At 36.4% G+C, this 20,128-nt stretch overlaps 1 protein-coding gene across 1 annotated transcript; it reads left to right on the forward strand.

The window, feature by feature from the left end:
- Positions 1-8,795: 8,795 nt before the first annotated feature.
- On the forward strand, positions 8,796-13,005 carry LOC132616176 (phosphatidylinositol 4-kinase gamma 7-like). The gene is made up of 2 exons (XM_060330783.1): positions 8,796-8,977; positions 10,477-13,005. Exon 2 carries the CDS (start codon positions 10,777-10,779, stop codon positions 12,697-12,699), a length of 1,923 nt encoding a protein of 640 aa, XP_060186766.1. The 5' UTR covers positions 8,796-8,977; positions 10,477-10,776; the 3' UTR covers positions 12,700-13,005.
- The last annotated feature ends 7,123 nt before the right edge of the window (positions 13,006-20,128 follow it).

Below are 20,128 nucleotides of genomic sequence, written 5' to 3' on the forward strand. Positions count from 1 at the left end.
GAATTAAATTTAAAGTGCATACGTCTATACATGAGAAGAGAATAAATATTTATACTATGACATATATCTACATGAGATATAAAAATAGTTGGATAAAATGTACAAATTATATAGCTCATGATACAAGAATTTAATGCGAATACAATTCGTGAAGCAGTGAGTACAAGGAGGGACTGTTGTGTTCGTACCTCCATGACACTTATTATATATAGAAATTACATCAATACCTTGTTAAAAAACACTTCTCTCTCTACATATGTATGACAGTGACAGTGGAAAAAGAATATGCAAAAACAAGAAAATTCGTGACAAGTAGGAGAATGATAATCTTAGAAACTATTAAAGGATACTTCTGATAAATTAGTTGAATATCTGTCTTAAAAAGTTCTAATATGCAAAAAAACCTGGAAAAACATCATATATATGAACGGTGGGAGCAGTAAATTTTCTTCATAACTAGGCAATTCTAATTAATTTTCAGTGGTTATGACATTACTGTAGTATTATTTACTAGCTGTTTAATAGGTCTGACTAAGAGTGACCACAAAGAAAATTTATTTTCCGGTAAAAACGGATAATCAATTAGAGATTTGTATTTAAGGGTTTGAAGCGGGTCGTATCCAATCTCGGAAGCTCTCCTTTCGGGTAAGTTTTTGTGGTTACAAGAGTTAGATTGAAAGAATCAAACATAAAAAATAAGAAATCACGCAATTAAGGCAAATATTTTAACGATAGAAATCGATGTGCCCGGATCTATTGTTCTTGAGAGAAAAAGTAAAAGATATGCTACAAGAGATGAGATGGAGGTGCCTTAGCTAACATGATAAGCTCTCTATATAGAAACCAAAATAAGACTTTTCAACCTTAGCGGTCGGCTGATGTGACCTAACTGTACCCTCACGTGCTTCTTTACCACAATACACTGATTGACATTTGTTGATAGGACCCGAGTAGGTGAAAGTGGGTGCTAGCCGTGGAGATCCTCCCCATCTCTCCGAGCTTCCGGTCGTGGAAACTAGTCCGTGTACGGATTTTACCCAATACAAAATTAATAACCTTAAGTCCTTAATTGTTGATTTGACAATATCCAAAGAATCGAGTCTAATATACTTCTTGCAGTTATATTAAGTTGATGAACCACCACCTGTGACAAAGATTGCCAGTATCTTATTATTTAATGTTGTACGCATTTTTTAATAATAACAAAATATTATAATATCCCCAGATACTGTTTTTATAAACAGTTTGAGATTCTTTAATTGAGGCAGATAGATCAGAATATTAATGCATACTAGTACTTAGCTAATAATTTACTCTTACTGCCAATTAAGTGCCAACTTGTTGCTCATTTTGCCCCTACTCGAGTGCTTCGAACATGCAGGATTGTAATTGTTTTTTTGACAAAAAACAAAGATTTTAAACAAACGGCATTACAAATATATGACTAATATGCAAAAACTTTTCAAGGGAAAAATAGAAGAGAAATATGCTAGTACTCTCTTTTCATAATTGAATTATTTCTACTGTCTCCAGCTTGTAATTGCCGTAATGCCGTTATCAATTAATATAGCTGTTAATCAAATATATGTATTATTTAGATAACATCAAATTGTTTGTAAGACGAGTGAGAAAAAATGATTAAATCATAAAACAATAATATCAGTTCAATATTTTTCTAATAAACTTTTGATATGTGTAGAAGTAAGACGGTAAGTGAGGGAAGTGTTGTTATATTTTCCTTTATTGATAAAATACATTGAGTAAAACATTTGTTTTAAAGAATGACTGAAATATCTCGCAATTGAATTCTTCTTTTTCTAATTTTTCACATGGTGTCAGATATTGGCATTGAGACCCGAATAAATTTAGATTTGCGCTGGAAAATTGCCACATTAAAGGTAAAACCCTTCCTAACGAAGGCGACTCCGTACGCTGGGAAACTCAACTCTGACCTTTATTTAAGAATGAAGAAGTACTTACCTTGATTACACTTTAATAGTCAAGATTTCAAGATAGATTTGACTACTCTTACAATTGTATACGGTAAAAACCGGATGCGAGACAAACCGGTGGAGCGAGGGGACCGACTGATCTGCCTTCTTCGTCATTGGAACGACCAAGCCCGGTGACCCGAGCATTTGTGGTTGTTGGTCCGTATAGCCGTTGGTTCGTACGGCTGTTGGTCCGAGTAGCCGTTGGTCCGTGTGGCTGTTGGTCCGAGTAGCCGTTGGTCCGTGTGGCCGTTGTACGCGGGTCACGCGCCAGCAACGTCTTGTCCTGGTCAACTACCCACCATGCGTGTGTCAGACGGCGCCGTCAGTCCAATCCCACCAAATCCGTGCAGAGCTGTCCTTGTTGCTATTATTTTATTAGTTCACATCATATGAGACCCATGAAGGTCACACTATAAATAGAGCACATCCCCCTCCTTTGTAAGGGTTGACATCTTTTACTTTCCAAGAACATTTATAATAGAAGAGCTCATATATTCAATCTCTCTCTCAATATCTGATCCGGCCAAGATTGTTTGTTTCGGTTTATATTGTGATTCTTCCATCAAAGTGTTTCACACTGTTTATACACGTTTACATTCTTGGCAAGTCGCCATCCTCGATCGTTTTATCGAAGAACTCTCGCATATACATTTTCTCCATCTACATAAACCAAGATCCAAACACATATCCTATACCCACTTACAAATTTAATTGCTTATCCGATTTCGGGGTAAACAGTTTGGCGCCCACCGTGGGGCTAGGATAATAGTGGTCTTTGATCTTGATCTCTATCTTACCCATCAAAATCAGAAACATCTGTCGTCCGTCTCTGAAAAAACGGACCAAATGGCTAACAGTGGGCAATCTGGTCACGTCAACAACAACGAGATCGTGGCCGAAAATGAAGGCAGCGGGCCACGAGGATTGCCAAACCCCACTGACCCTTTAAATACTAACAATTCAATTACTTTGTCCGGGACACAAGTCCGGAAAGAACCGGATACCCCGAATGATAATATTGACTTGCGTTTAATTTTTGAAATGTTGCAGGAACAGAGAGCGGCGATTGCCGAACAGGGAATCGCAATAGCCCAGCTGCAAAACAGAGGAGATAAAATGACCCCGGAAAAGGCAAAGAGTGTTGCTGAACCCAGAAGAGATGAGGCACGGATGGTTGAAAGCAATGGGTCCGGAGCTGGTCCATCCACTGAGGTTCTGAGAATGCTCGAAACGTTGGCGAAGCGGGTGGACTCGACCGAAAAAAAGGTGGAGACATACAACTCTCAGGTGGATCAAATCTCGGGGGCTCCGCCTATTTTGAAAGGGCCAGATTCAAAGAGGTACATCCAAAGACCTTTTCCTCCGAGTGCAGCTCCGAAATTGATCCCGAAGAGGTTCAAAATGCCGGATATCCAAAAATATGACGGCACAACGGACCCTCACGAACACGTGACCTCATACGCCTGTGCTATAAAAGGCAATGATATGGAGGATGTTGAAATCGAATCCGTGTTGCTGAAAAAGTTCGAGGAAACTCTGTCAAAAGGAGCATTGACTTGGTACGATCATCTGCCCGAGCATTCAATCACTTCTTTCGAAATTCTCGTTGATGCCTTCATAAAAGCACACGCCGGAGCCAAAAAGGTGCAGGCTCGAAAGGCGGATATTTTCCATGTAGCCCAAAGAGACGAGGAGCTATTGCGTGAATTTGTCAACCGGTTCCAAAGGGAACGAATGGAGCTCCCCCCGGTTCCGGAGGAATGGGCCGCACAAGCTTTCACAAAGGGGCTCAATGTTCAGAGCTCGACGGCCGTTCAAATTAAAGGAAAGCTTGTTAGAATACGAGGCCGTGACCTGGGCGGATGTCCATAACCGATACGAGTCAAAAATTCGGATAGAGGATGACCAACTCGAGCTTCCCCCGGGGCCCGTAAAAATGAACAAAAGCTCGGAGAGATCACGAAAGAATTACGAACCGGAGGCCGGACCATCGAGAGAAAGGTATCGGCCATACTCTCGAAAACCAAGCTTCAGGTCGGAAAAATCAAGGGATGGCCCGAGTCATTTCTCCGGGCGGGGGTGATAAACGGGCCGAGTCCCCGGTTCAGGTATATCACCGAGGAGTCAAACGAGGAGGCCACGGCTGTGAAACTCGATCTCACGGACGAACTTCGCAAAAACGCGTTGGTCCGTATTGCAACCCAGAAGCACAGAATGGAAAGGTACTACAATCGGAGAGCCAATTTTTGATATTTCTAAATTGGGGACTTGGTGCTTCAGAAAGATACCTTGAGCACCAAGAATCCCAACGGAGGAAAACTGGGTCCGAATTGGGAAAGACCGTACAAGATAACCGAGGTAACGGGCAAAGGATCGTATCAGCTGGAATCCGTGGACGGGCAGCGATTGTGCAACAACCGGAACGTGGCTCATTTGAAGGGATATTACTGCTAAGGTATGGACACCTCATGTTTAACCTTTTCCTTTTTGCAGGAAGTCAAGTACCGGATAAAGTTAGGATCTAGGTCTGAAAACGCGTGTTGCACTCTTTTTCTTAGTACGGTTTTGTCCCAAAATGGGTTTTTCGACAAGGTTTTTAACGAGGCAACAAGTACAATGTGTTACTTAACAAAAATAAGGACAAACGGCCGGGAACTCGGGGTCACGGCCTACGAGTGGGGACTTGATAGCGCTCGCCTGATCTTGCAGCTCGAATAAACACTAAGGGACTTATACCCACATCGAGGTTTACCCCGGTTAGTGAAAAACGGAGGAGCTCAACAAATCAAGACCGGACCTTCTGCATTAGGTTTCGGTGTAAGGACCAAACGATCATAATGAATCGTGTCCCATTTAGCATTTGCTACGGCAAAGCTAAGGCCCGGCCACCGGCCACAACCTCTGATGTAAGGACCAAACGATCATAATGAATCGTGTCCCATTCAACATTTGCTACGGCAAAACTAAGGCCCGGCCACCGGCCATAGCCTCCGATGTAAGGACCAAACGATCATAATGAATCGTGTCCCATTCAACATTTGCTACGACAAAACTAAGGCCCGGCCACCGGCCATAGTCTCCGATGTAAGGACTAAACGATCATAATGAATCGTGTCTCATTCAACATTTGCTACGGCAAAACTAAGGCCCGGCCACCGGCCATAGCCTCCGATGTAAGGACCAAACGATCATAATGAATCGTGTCCCATTCAACATTTGCTACGGCTAAGGAAGGAAGAATTAAAATTCTCATATGTACAAGCATTTTGCAAACGCAAAGTTACCAAAAGCTGGTATAACAAAATCTTGGGTGTCTTTCTGTTAAAAGGACTTCGCCCCGATGGTAACCGCCGTATTCCGGCACTGCCCCACTCACATGCTCTATATCGAGGATTGTGCCCGAAATTCGACAAAGGCGACAAGGTCACAATGGCCCAAGCCAAAGCTCGGCAAATTCCCCCAAAACGGGGACTGCTACATCAAAAACTTTGCCAAGGTAGAAAAAATACCGACCCTGAAGAAAATGCCTATCGTAATTCGGAGACATCTGAACTTATGAAGCATCGGATAAGTCCCACAGGCATGGTGAATTAACGACTATGAGTCGACCTGTCCTAAAACGGACCAACGATCATGACCAAAATAATGGCAAACATTCAAAACGAAAAAACAAGAAGGTAACGACGAGCTGACAAGGCCACCGGTTTCGGAAGTTATCCACTCCCCGTTACTCCGATAGATCGGAGATCCGGGAAGTGTGGGGCTATCTGTATACGGTAAAAACCGGATGCGAGGCAAACCGGTGGAGCGAGGGGACCGACTGATCTGCCTTCTTCGTCATTGGAACGACCAAGCCCGGTGACCCGAGCATTCGTGGTCGTTGGTCCGTACGGCTGTTGGTCCGAGTAGCCGTTGGTCCGTGTGGCCGTTGGTCCGAGTAGCCATTGATCCGTGTGGCCGTTGCACGCGGGTCACGCGCCAGTAACATCCTATCCTGGTCAACTACCCACCATGCGTGTGTCAGACGGCGCCGTCAGTCCAATCCCACCAAATTCGTGCAGAGCTGTCCTTGTTGCTATTATTTTATTAGTTCACATCATATGAGACCCATGTAGGTCACAATATAAATAGAGCACATCCCCCTCCTTTGTAAGGGTTGACATCTTTTACTTTCCAAGAACATTTATAATAGAAGAGCTCATATATTCAATCTCTCTCTCAATATCTGATCCGGCCAAGATTGTTTGTTTCGGTTTATATTGTGATTCTTCCATCAAAGTGTTTCACACTGTTTATACACGTTTACATTCTTGGCAAGTCGCCATCCTCGATCGCTTTATCGAAGAACTCTCGCATATACATTTTCTCCATCTACATAAATCAAGATCCAAGCACATATCCTATACCCACTTATAAATTTAATTGTTTATCCGATTTCGGGGTAAACAACAATAACTATCAACGTTACTTTGTAGCATAAATTGGGTATCATATTTATAATATGGTTTAGAGAACTCTTTCAACCAAACAAAAAAGAAATGTGTTGAGTGAATGTTCTAAAAAGAACAAAAAAAAGAAAAAGAAGCTAAGAAGATTATGTTATTAACGTGGTGATCCAATTTATTTTGGCCTTTTTTCAGTTTATTGATTTTTTTTCCCTTTTTAATCAGATTTAGAAGCTTTGTTGAATCCTTTTCAAAAATAAAATGATGACTGATGAGGATTGAAATGAAATGATGCTAACACACCATGAATTCCTTTTTGATTAAGGAAATTAAACGTGACATGTCCAATGAACTATCCCCCATTCAAGTCTTTGATCAAGAATAAAGTGTAATTCAGTATCATTTAATTGATTCAGACAACTTATTTGTTCTATATTTTGTATGTGACATATGCATAAAATAAATATTTAGCTGTAATTAGTTCTTAAATAATTTAATTGTATAAGTAACTTTTTATACCATCAATTCACCAATTTTACAAGACGTTTGAATGATATTTGATGATGAATTTCATTTGAGAAGTAATTAAAAATTTGTTTGTGGAAATTATCATTTCACTTGAAATATTCATCAATAAAGTTTTTAAATTACGCAAATATCAGTACTTGCAAATGTGCACATATTGTTTTCTAAAAAAAAAAAACACTAAAATAATATTTAATCTCATAAATTCGTATTTATTTCTTGAGATAATCATTAATCAACTCAAACCCCACAATCCAACGGGAAAAAGGGAATAATAATAATAATAATAATAAAATCCCTTTTTGTTTAATAAAAAAACCCTTTTGCTTAATGAAAACGTCAACCCCACTTCCAGCTGGAAATCAAACAAAATCCTTTCTATCATCTCTCCGTACACCCGCGAAGCATGCGGTCAAACCTCGTATTTAACTCCAGGTAAAATATCTCTGTCCACTTATTGGAAAAAACAAACTATACCTCCGTCGCAAAATAAGTGTTATTTTAATAAAAATTACGCCTATAAAAAATATAATATAAAATTTACTAAACTATTTCTATTTCTTAAATGTTTTTGAGAATTAAGCAATATTAAAAAAATATTTTTTAATATTTAGTGTATTTTTTAAAATACTTACCAATTTTTATCTTGAATCACATTTTTTGTTAACATGAGACTTATTTTTAAAGTGTTTCTTTTCAGAAGGGACATTTATGGAAATTCATACATTCTAGCTGACTATGCCACGTCAGTATCTAATCCCCATACCTCCACGTCACCATCTCTTATTCACCGACCACATCTCGCCGTCTGTCTAAAATCCAACGGCTGAAGATCCAATATTCGAGATGTTTCCAGGAAAGATGCTACAACGATAAACTACAGTTAGTTAACAAACTAAACCGTGATTCACGCAATACGTTACTCCACTGGTGGAAAACAAACCAGAGTTAAGAGGAGAGAAACTGACAAAAATGGTCCCTCAAATTGGAGGGTAGATTCTAAATAGTTCCTTAAGTATATATATTGAACAATGATTCTTTAAATTTCTCAAAGATTAATACTTTTATTTTCCGTAAGATGCTTAATAATTTGTGTTTGTTAAATCGATCAAAATAATGGGGAAAAAATTAAATCATAAAGACTAAACAAATTCCATTAAATATTAAAATATGTAACACAAAGACCAAAAGATTTTAAAAATAGTATAAATTACACTTCAAAAGCTGCAGAGTCTAGAAATAAATCATAAATAGCAGAAACTATAAATTTTTTATTTCTAGATGTGAGTTCCCGCTAATTTCACTGGGTATGTGTTGTTGTTGTTATTATTTTCTTCATAGTTTCTGTCAAATCTAACGAATATAATTCAGTAAATATTTGACAGAGACTAAAAGTATTACTAACTCCGTCTCAATTTGTGTGGCATAGTTGGAATTTAGAGAGTCAACCAAGTCCTTTTTTGATTGAAATTTTTTTATATGCCTTTTAAATATTTTAAGTTGTTAATTATTGTGATACATAACACTTTTACATAGTTTCCAAATAGTTTCAAAAAATTTAAAGCCCTTATGTATGAATTTATGATCAAAATTTGGAAGTTTGAATTTTAAAATTTCAACTGTGCCACATAAATTGAATCACAGGAAATTTTAACAAACATAATGAACCAAAACTGTTTTGTGCATACTTGAAGGACTATTTTAAACCTTTCATAAACCAGAAGGGACCATTGTTGCCATTTTCTCGTTAAAAGGACTTTTACTGTAAAAAAGAAAGAAAAAAAGAAAAAGAAAAGGAATCCAGTTTATGGATATATAGGTGTGCACATGCATTTGATACAAAAAAATAAAGTTATAGAGAGCATAGCATAAGCTACAAAGAGAGCTAAAACAAAACAGGGTTTTTGGTATAGCTGAATCAAATCCTTGCCGTTGAATCTTCTTTGTATCTGAATCAAACGGTTAAAAAGGGATTTAAAATCAGGCATTATTATTATCAGATCTGACTTTCCGGTAAGTCTTTTGTTTTGTTACCGCTTTCTTCATTCAAATTTCACTATTCATTTATTCTTTTACTTAATTAATTACCTGTTTTGATTTTGTTCTTGGTCGTTTATCGAGATTTATTCACATTTTAATTTTCTCAAGGATATTCATTTACCAGTTTAAGATTCTTATATGAATATACTTTTTTTTTTCTTCAGTTATTGAATGAAAATGAGAGTTTGAGAGTTACTCTTACAGAAGAGTGTGATTAATGACTCAAATAACACTTTTTTTGACCTGTCAAACAGTGTTAATTGATATAAAAGAGTGATATATATAATTAGTAAATTTTCTGAGTTTCAAATAACACTTGTTGAAGTTTTTTTTTTCTTCCTTGAAGGATTAAGTTTACCTGTTTAAGATTTTATGTTTAATGTATTTTTTATGTTAATAATGAAAATGAGAGTTGTAGTAATATTTTTCAAGAGGATTGTTAGTAATTGCTTGATTAACGCTTTCATTTAGCTATAGAAGAGTGTTAAAGAGCGTCTTTTGAGTAAATTAATTAGATTATCTGAATTTACTCGAGGTGCGCGCAAATTGACTTGGATGCTACAGTTGTAACCCAAAAAAAAAAAACCATTTACGAGTTCAGTTTCAAGCTAGGTTGCTCGGACTCTCCAAAAATGTTGCAGCACCCGTGTGAGATTCTCCAAAAATACACTCCTTTTGGAGGATCTGACACGCACTTGTCGAGATTTTTTGAAGAGTCCGAGCAACATGGGTTTCAAGTCTGTAGATTGGGTTTTTTTAGTACAAAGAATCTACTTTTCTCTAAACCATTGGAAATAAGAGGTTAAATACTAATAATACTAATCTTAAGGAAGAGTGTTAGTAATTACTCAAATATTACTCCTTTTTAACGATAACAGTGTTATTTGATCAGAGATAGTGTTATCTGTGTAATTAATTAGGTTCTCTTTGTGTAGCGTGTTTTAAACAAGTTTCAGTTTTAAGTAGTTTATAGCTTAGCATTGATTGTGAACACAATACTAAATGCTTTTCAAGATTTATAAAGCCTTATATTAGTTATGTTTCAAGAATTAGAAAATCAGTGGCAGGGTCAGGTGCCTAGTACTACCATACTGGCATGATCTGTATGTCAGTGATCTCTTTGTGTTGGGTTTAACTTTTATACTGTGGTCCAACTAGGTAACTGTTGCAGTAAGTTTGAGTTGCTAACTTGGAAAATATGGATAACCAGCCTATTACAACTAGTCAAAATAAATTTCTCAAACTTGTCGAGGAGCTGATGTAATTAAATTATGCTGATGGTGTAAAATATTATTTGCAGTCTAAGTATATGTCTCAGTTACACCCTTTTTATATTTTCTATCTTCTATCTTGTGGCTTTGATCATCATTCATCCATGACTTGAATAACCTTGTGATGCTTTTAATATATTTCTTGACTAATGGCATGAATTAATCCAGCTTGTATTCTGATTCTTTTTTTTCTCTTTACAGATCGTTGTTCACTGTCTTATCCACATCTTGAGATGGCTCTTTTAATGTGACACCTTGGGATTCTTGATCTTTTGCTGTTCCATATTCGACACAGTAGTGATATTTGCTGTTGCCTGTGGCATCATCTGGGTTGGTTTAGGTTCCTGTCTGCTCATTGATGATTGTTTCCAGATTGAATCATTTCTTGGCTTGCTCACAATCGGCTTTTGAGTTTGGCGTTCAACCGAGAGTCCGAAAATCTCTCTTCTGCTGCCATCTCTTTTGCTGATTGTGACGCCCAACTGTGTTTCTCAACCTTTTATGTCTCGTAACCTGGATAGTCCTGTTCAGACTCAAATGGCTGTGGCAATCTTCAAGAGCCCACTTGGTGGGGAGTACCATGGGAAGGGTAGGATGGAAGGGAAAGCGACTGGGAGGAGACGCGTTTTTGTTCAAACTGAGACGGGTTGTGTACTGGGGATGGAGTTAGAACGCAGTGACAGCGCACATACTGTGAAAAGAAGGTTGCAGCTTGCACTTAACTTTCCAATCGAGGAGAGTTCTTTGACATTTGGTGATAGGGTGCTGAAGAATGATCTGAGTGCTATTCGGAATGATTCCCCTCTACTGCTGACTAGGAACTTTATGCATCGAAGTTCATCAACTCCGTGCCTTTTGCCCACAGGGAGGGATCATATCCAACAGAGAGATCAAAGTGGTCCCATTGAAATACTGGGAAACTCAAGTCGCTTTGCCGAGACAAAGCAACTTATCGAGGAAATTGTGAAGGCAATAAAGACTGGAGTTGATCCACTTCCTGTTCATGGTGGCCTTGGAGGGGGGTATTTTTTCAGAAATAGAAGAGGTGAGAGCATTGCTATTGTCAAGCCCACAGATGAAGAACCATTTGCGCCTAACAATCCTAAAGGATTTGTGGGCAAAGCTCTTGGGCAGCCAGGCTTAAAACGATCAGTCAGAGTTGGGGAAACAGGGTATAGGGAGGTCGCTGCATATCTTCTTGACCATGATCATTTTGCCAATGTGCCAGCTACTACATTGGTGAAAATCACCCATTCAGTCTTTAATGTCAATGATGGTGTAAATGGAAACAAGCATCACAGCAAGAAGCAGCTTGTGAGCAAGATTGCGTCTTTTCAACAGTTCGTTCCTCATGATTTTGATGCTAGTGACCATGGAACTTCAAACTTCGCTGTTGCTGCAGTGCATCGGATTGGAATATTAGATATTAGGATTTTTAACACAGATAGACATGCAGGAAATCTTTTAGTTAGGAAGCTTGACGGTATTGGAAGGTTTGGTCAAGTGGAGCTCATTCCTATTGATCATGGGCTCTGTCTTCCAGAGAGTTTGGAAGATCCGTATTTCGAGTGGATCCATTGGCCCCAGGCATCTATTCCGTTCACAGATGATGAACTTGAGTACATACAGAAACTTGATCCTATTAGGGACTCTGAGATACTGCGAAGTGAACTCCCTATGATTCGTGAAGCTTGCCTTCGCGTCTTGGTCCTTTCCACCATTTTTCTCAAGGAAGCTGCTGCTTATGGGCTATGCCTTGCTGAAATTGGTGAGATGATGAGCAGAGAATTCCGTAGCGGGGAGGAGCAACCAAGTGAGCTTGAAGTTGTCTGTTTGGAGGCAAGAAGCCTGATTGCTGAGAGAGAGATTCTTTCTCCAAAGGCTGAAGTGGCTGAAAACGAGTTTCAATTTGACATAGATTGCGAAGATGCTGGATATGAGCTTAGTCCCAAATTGATCTCTCAGGATTTCATGAATAGAAACCCATTCCATCTTCCAATTGGAGGAAATGGCTGCTTCCCACTCTCTAAACTCGATGAAAGTATCGAGGAGGAAAGCGATGAAGAAGAAGATGAGAACAGCTTTAATTGTGTTCCTGCCCCAGCGAAGAACATTAATATATCGAAACTTTCAATGTCTCTCAAGAATACCAGCTTAGGTGAGAAGAAACCGAAATGTCCTAATATTTCAGGAACAAAACCAGAAAATAACTATCTGGCTAGTTCCTCCTCTGGACATCGGAGCGCAAACGAGCAGCTTCAGTCAAGTGTCAGCTTTGTGAAGCTAGCAGATATGAATGACGCCGAGTGGGCTTCATTTCTAGAGAAGTTTGAAGAGCTTCTTTACCCGGCTTTTGCCAAGCGCAAGTCCATCACACTTGGTCAGAAGCAAATACAAAGGCTTGGGACTTCTTGCCAGTTTTGAGATTGAGGTATTACTATATTTCCTCTATAAGGATGACTTATGCCTAAATAAAACAGCAAGCTTGTGGAAGTGAAGGAAGTTGCGATAGAGTGGGAATAGGACCGTAGAATATGCTGTAAATATTTTTGGAGGCAGCCCAGTGGAAGGGCTGAGTAGAAGTAGTACCTTTTTCGTGTTCTTGTTGACATCTTCAATTTTTATCCCCTTTAACTGCATTACTCATTGTTAGATAAATAATTTGTAGAATGTATTTCGAGTAAAAGAAAAAAGAGTTGTATGTAAATATTGGTGGATGTGTTCTTATGATTTCTTGCTCTGGTACATCTTAGCGCATAACTATGTATCTGTTTCAAACAAGTCGAGATTAGACATACGGACTTTCATTGTTCATGTCATTTTATTTAAGTCCTTGTCAATATAAATGGTAAACGTTATTAATGTTGAGCAATGATATTCTGCCTTGTTGCTTCAGCGTACACTATCTGATTAACTGTTTTTAGTGGTTTGCGTACTTTGTTCTTTTACCATCAAAGAATATATTCAATTGTGTCTTTGGCAAATTGTCATGTCATTTCCAGGTTGTATATTTGTATTCTCTTTCAAGTGGAAAAAGAAAAAACGACACTTGTGACACGCTAATCAAAAACAATTATGGTAAGGCAACAAAAAAGTGCAGGTTGGGTCCCTATAAGAACCAGTTGGCCCTTTAATGATTGATGAGTTCAAAACTAACATCATTGCAGAATATATTGCGGCCATCTAGAAAATTAAAGTGGAATCCAAATAATGAATTATGCTTTGGTATTGGGATATAACTCAAATCAACAAAAGGGAAATATAAGGTGGTATAGTCAAACCTCCTCGTTTATCCGGATAATTTTTGGCTGATATAATGGGATGTTGTTATAGAACCTACGATATTGCTGTTTTAGTGGGATGTTGTTATAGAACCTACCTTATCATCGAACTATTGTTTAAGAACTTATTCTAAATGATATCAAATCCAGCTAACTGATAAGTAGGACTGTAAAGTATAGTTTGTAAAGTTCCCTAATTTGGTACAGCTAACAGATTTTGACGTTAAAAGCAGAGCAAGATAAAAAGGGATAAGTAGATAAGAGTTAGTGGAAGTCTTGCATCAACTGTTCAATTTTTCACAAACAAGGCCTTTGCTATATAGGCATGAAGTATCGAAAATTATAACTTGCTGTTGAATTATGACAGGAAGAATAAAGCAGGCAAATAAAGAAGAGAATAAGGCACATGAAAATTTAGGGGAAAAAAGCTACTAGGTATTTTTCTTATCCGTCTTTTCCAGTATAATAGTTAAGGTACGCACAATTAACTAACATACTATTACGGTAAATACTTATCACACTGGGTGTTTACACCAAACAAAACCTATCATGGTTAAGTGATTATATGAAGGGAATATATACATTAATTAATTATGATTAAGTAATAGTTGAATATATTCAAATACATGTCAAGTATATATTGTTATAAGTTTTTACGTAGTATTACTGTAATTAAAAAACATACTTAGAAGTTAACATTAAAAGTTCGGTGGATGCTAACGTGGAAGCCTTATCTCTGATTTGCCTCATCTGTATTATATCACCACTTGCTTTTGGAGTTCATGTGGACATTTATTTTATCCCTTGCAATTTAAGTTAGAGGAAGCGACAGATTAACGAAGCAGAAGCCGAATCGCGATTTCAAGTCAATGATTACCACTATTTTTGTAGACCGTATTCACTGCATTTTTTAGTAATAATGAGAATGAACTTAGTATAAAAATAAATATTAGATTTGTATAATCTGAGTGTAAGACAGTGTGTCTTTGCATCCAGTATGGTGGGGTTCAGTGTGGTCTATTTGCTACTAATTGTATAAAATCAGTCGTTAATAACATAGGGAAAGGCTGATATTGTTCTTATCTAAATATTAGTTACTCATCCTGAAAACATCTTCTTTGTCTATTGACCAGATAATTAAGTTATTGAACATTGATAATATCGATAGGACTATCCTAGAGCCTACTAACTTAATCAAGTTTAAGTTTATGTATCATTAGTGTTAATATTTTTTTACACCAACAGATCGACAAATATATATATATATATATATATATATATATATATATATATATATATATATATATATATATATATATATGCAAGTCTCCTTAAATGTAATAACTGAAATCCTAAGAATAAAATATTCTATCTACTACAAACGTAAAAATAATTTAATTGTGTAAATTATTATTTACACTGACAGGATATATTTCTTAAGCAAACATGCAATGTGTTCTCCTTGTCTTTCCCTCTAAAGTTTGTAATAAGCTTGGATGCAGCTTAATTTTGTTTGGGATCCATGTAAGATTCTTGCATGTCTCCATTATATAATATCACCACATTTGAATTATAACTTAAAACAGGCTGTATATGAATAAAGGGTTTATCATGTCTCTATTTTTTCTTTGCTTTTATGCTTACTTTTGTAATTTTTCTTCTTCTTTTTCTTTCCTCAGTTCCAATGATATCTGTTCTTTAATTTGACATCCTTTATTATCAAAAATCTTTTCTGTTTTCCCTCTTCTTTTCCATTTTTCTTTTTCCTCAGCTTTTCCTTTTCTAGATTTGTGACGAGCAGAGTTTATTCATAATGTTTTCCCAGGTTGTTACTCATATACTTTATTACATCAAATCTGAGTGATCATAGACATGACACGACAAGAATAGAAGAAGTATCCTAAAAGTGGAATTTGAGATATGGGATATGAATTGATCTTAATTAGGGAAAAAAGCAGAAGAGGAATGGGGCAGGGAATGATTTTTGAAACATGTCAACTTTATTACAAGGAGGTCTTCTTTTAAGACGTAATGTTAGAAATTTTTTGGAAGCGTGACTGAATGGACTATTACAGTTTGTTTGGATGGTTGTTACCTGTAACAAAAGTAGAAAAAAATCCTACATTTTTTTGCGCGGATTGCCCTTCTTTTGGGGTGGTCTTTAAATTTTGCCCCCTATATTGCTAGTCTTTAATTTTTGCCCTTCGCGTTGCAACCCTGAGCTTCGCGCAGAATCATGAGGTTCTGGGTTCGAACCCTGCTCAAGCATAAATTAAAAAAAATCACTAGGCAAGGTTTGAGTCGCATGTATGCCGGACCCGGCATACACTTGTTAAGGAATAACCAAAGTTATACCGGACCCCGCATACTCATGCCTTATGGGCAGACTTGGCATAAGTATGCCGGGTCCGACATAACTTTAGTTATTCCTTAACAAGTGTATGCCGGCTCCGACATACTTATGGGCAGACTTTTAGTTAAACCTTAACTAAAAGTCTTTTCATAGTTATGCTTTATGAGGCAGACTTTTAGTTAAGGCATAACTAAAAATATGCCTCATAAGGCATAACTTTTCCTTAAGACATAGACTTTGCCTTATAAGGCAAACTTTTAGTTATGCCTTAAGAAAAAGTTCCGCCTTATGGGACATACTTTTAGTTATGCCTTATGGGGCAGACTTTTAGTTAAGGTATAACTAGAAGTATGCCCCTAAGGCGGAACTTTTCCTTAAGGCATAAACTTTGCCTTATAAGGCGGAACTTATAGTTATGTCAGGTCCGACATAATTTTAGTTATTCTTTAAGGAAAAGTTCCGCCTTATGGATCATACTTTTAGTTATGTCTTATGGGCACACTTTTAGTTAAGACATAACTAAAAGTTTACCTTGAAAAGTATATATATATATATATATATATATATATATATATGCCTCAAGGCAAAGTCTGCCCTCATCGGCAGACTTTTGGTTAAACATAACTAAAATTCTGCCGGTGCGGGCATAGCGAAATTTAAACTCTGCCTTGCGAATTCTTTTTAAATTTTTCACTGAGTGGGGGTTAGAACCTGGAACCCATGGATTTTAGCCGAAGGGGCAAAATTTAAAGATTATAAACATGAGGGGTAAAATTTAAAGACCACCCCAAAAGATGGGCAATTCTGCGAATTGCCCAAAATCCTAAATAAGGTTGGGTAATCTTTTTCTCTTTTTAAAAAACGATTTACTTTCTGCAAACTAAATCTTATTACTAAGCTAGCGATGGACGATAGATTCCGAATTTTTTTTTTTGGAAAACTTGATTCGGGTGAAGTTTTTTAAATTTAGAAAGTGTGTTTGGTCATAGTTTTTCAATACGTATTTCACTTTTTTTTCTCGAAAAACATGAAACATGACTTATAACCATAAGTTCTAAAAACTATCAAGACATCCAACCATACCAAACATACTTGTTAATCCCAAATTATTCCTTTGTGTTTTAATTTTGTTGTTGAATTTGGTTTCAGTACTCTTATTTTACTAATTTTGTAATTTTCTTGTTCAATGAATCCCAATTTGTGTAATTTTGTTGTCGAATCGTACTTCTTTCTGCATTTCACTTTGTGCAAATGTATGACGTCTTTGGATATGGAGACTTAATAATTAGTTATTGGACATTACAAGTAGTGACATAATTTTTGGAATTAAAATAATAGTGACTGCTAAGGAGATAGCTTGAAGCGTTCAAATAATTCTTACGTTTCGAAGTATTCTTGATTAATGTGCGAAACATAGTAGATACAAATTAATTGGGTAGATACGGATTAGTTGGGTCACAAAAAGATGGGGCTTTTTTATAAGGGCAAAAAACATATATGTACATACTAAGAGGTTATATTTACGGAATATAACGATACTTTTCAGTTTACAAAATATATCAATAGATTTGTTACAAAATCTATACAAATCAGGTAAATTAAAAAGAATTAATAAAACACATTAAATAAGGTAAGGAGATTGATTTCATTATTTTATCTAATTTTCTCTCTCCAATCAAAATTAAAATATATTGTTACCTGATTTTCTCCATGCTTCCTTATTTCATCCACTTTTATCTCCCCATTCAAAATTAAGAGATATTGTTCTCTAATTTTCTTCAACTTTTATTCAAAAAGTCAATACTAATCGGTAGTTTTTATATACATCAGAAAACATATATGTATAATTTTTATATGCAATATATATAACTGTATAAATTTGTTATAATTTTTGTATATGAAATATGTATTAAAATTATGTGTATTTTGATTATGATAAAGTGCATATAAATTGTATAAAATTTAATCGAAGTATGTATAAATTTTGAAAAAATACGTATAATAAATTTGTAATTGATACAAACCAGATTCCATACAAAGTTCATACACCAGAAAATAAATTTGTGTAAATTTTTGTATGCAATATGTATAAATGTATAAATTCATTATAATTTTATGTATGAAATATGTATAAAAGTTGTATGTATATTTTGATTATGATAAAGTACACATAAATTGTATAAAATCTAATCAAAGTATGTATAGATTATGAGAAAGCATATATGTATATTAAGTTTTTTGATTGATACAAACCACATTCCATACCTGTATAATTTTCAACATTTTTTAGATTAATTTGTATCGAATTTATTCACAATCCATACACACTATGCCACATATATCTAAAAAATGATAGTATATAGCAGATTCCATACATATACTAGTTTTTAACATTTATACAGATTTCAAACACACAATGATCGCACATATCTCAAAATGATACAAACCAATTTTTATATACAATTAATACACATGTCAGTAATAAAAAAATATTTTGTAATATTGGTTTGAAAATTTATATTATGAGAGAAGATGAATTTTAGGTCTAGAAATGGTGTCTATCACAGAGGAAGAGAGAGAGAGAGAAGAATCTTTTGAAAAATGAGAAGAGGTTGATTGGTAACTATACTATAATTAAGTCCACATTTAAAATCAGATTCTTTTCCTTAAAAATGCCCAAAATCGCGAGTATCTCATTAATTCCAAATCTGGTATTCTATTTGGTAATTTTGTTGGTATGTTTTGTAAATAAGAAAAATTATCTTTATGTTTTGTAATATAGAGTCTTAAGTAGTATTATTAAGTCATTTTCTCTTTTTATAAAATACAAAAGGATGGGTTAATTTTAAAAATATTAAAAAGGCCAACGGATAGATCTTGGCCCAAAAACAGGTTTGAGCTAGAATTTGAGATTTGAAGATTCGTTTTCAAAATCTATCAAAATTTTATGGCCAAACAAAGATTTGAAAAAGCATTTTGAAAATATGCTTCCAAAATCTATGGCCAAACGAGAGCTGAGAAATCTTTATTTGAATCAACTTCGTTTTTACTCTTGTTCGTTCTTTATCCGGAAGATGATAAAAAAAGAAAAAGGAAACAAGCAGGTATGAAAGCTATCATTGTAAACCACGATTGAATCTATGGAAGCATTGGTTTATAAATTCCTCTTAGGGTGTGTTCGGTATGGAGGAAACTGTCTTGCTGGAAAATGTGTTCTTGGAAAATAAGTGAATTTCTACTTATTTTGTCATGTTCGTTTGGATAGTGGAAAATAAGTGAATTTCTTACTTATTTTCTCATGTTCATTTGGTTGATAGAAAACATTTTTCGGAAAGTACACACCCAAGCCCCTCCAACTCCACCCCCCCCCCCCCCCACCCTAATTTTTTTCTTGAATTTTCTACACCACCACATCCCCCCTCCGCGTGGACCCATACCACACTAACCCCCATACTTTTTTTTTTTTTGAAGTTTTTAATTTTCTTTTCTGGGTTTTCTACACCACCACAACCATCACTCCCCCCCCCCTCTAAAAATCTTAATTTTTAACCACGCAAACTTTTAATTTTATAATTTTTTTAATAAAGATAAAATTAAATAGAAAGTAGAAAATTCGGGAGGGGGTAGGGGGTGCGTGGGAGGGGGGGGGGTGTAGAGAATCAAAAAAGAAAAAAATTCAAAACTTAAAAAACAAAAAATTAATTTTTTTGGAGGGGGTGTCGGGAGGGGGGTGGGTGGGGTAAAAAAAAAATTTAAGAAAAAAGAAAAAAATTGGGGGGGGGGGGGGAGGAGTGAGGGGAGGGGGATGTGTTGGTGAAGAAAACCCAGAAGAATTTTTTAAAAAAAAAAATTGGGAGAGGGATGTATGGGGTGGGGGGGGGGGGGTGGTGCATGAGTTGCAGGAGTGGTTGGGGTTTGTTGGTTGGGGAGTGGGGGGTGCATGGGTTTTGGTAGTTGGAGGGTGGGGGTGGGTGGTGTAAAAAACCAAAAAAAACAAATCAAATATTTTTTTCAAAACAATTTTTTTAGGGGGGGGGGGGGTGTTGGGTCGTGGAGTGGGGGTGTACGACGTGGGGGTTGGTGGGTGGGGTGGTGGGAGTTGTTGGGGTTTGATGGTTGGGGGTGGGTTCGGTGGGGGTGGGTGGTGCATGAGTTGCAGGAGTGCTTGGGATTTGGTAGTTGGGGCGTGGGGGGGTGGTGCAAAAAAAAAAAAAAAAAA

The sequence above is a fragment of the Lycium barbarum genome, chromosome 10 (assembly GCF_019175385.1).
Source record: "Lycium barbarum isolate Lr01 chromosome 10, ASM1917538v2, whole genome shotgun sequence".
In the NCBI taxonomy this organism is placed as follows: Eukaryota; Viridiplantae; Streptophyta; class Magnoliopsida; order Solanales; family Solanaceae; genus Lycium; species Lycium barbarum.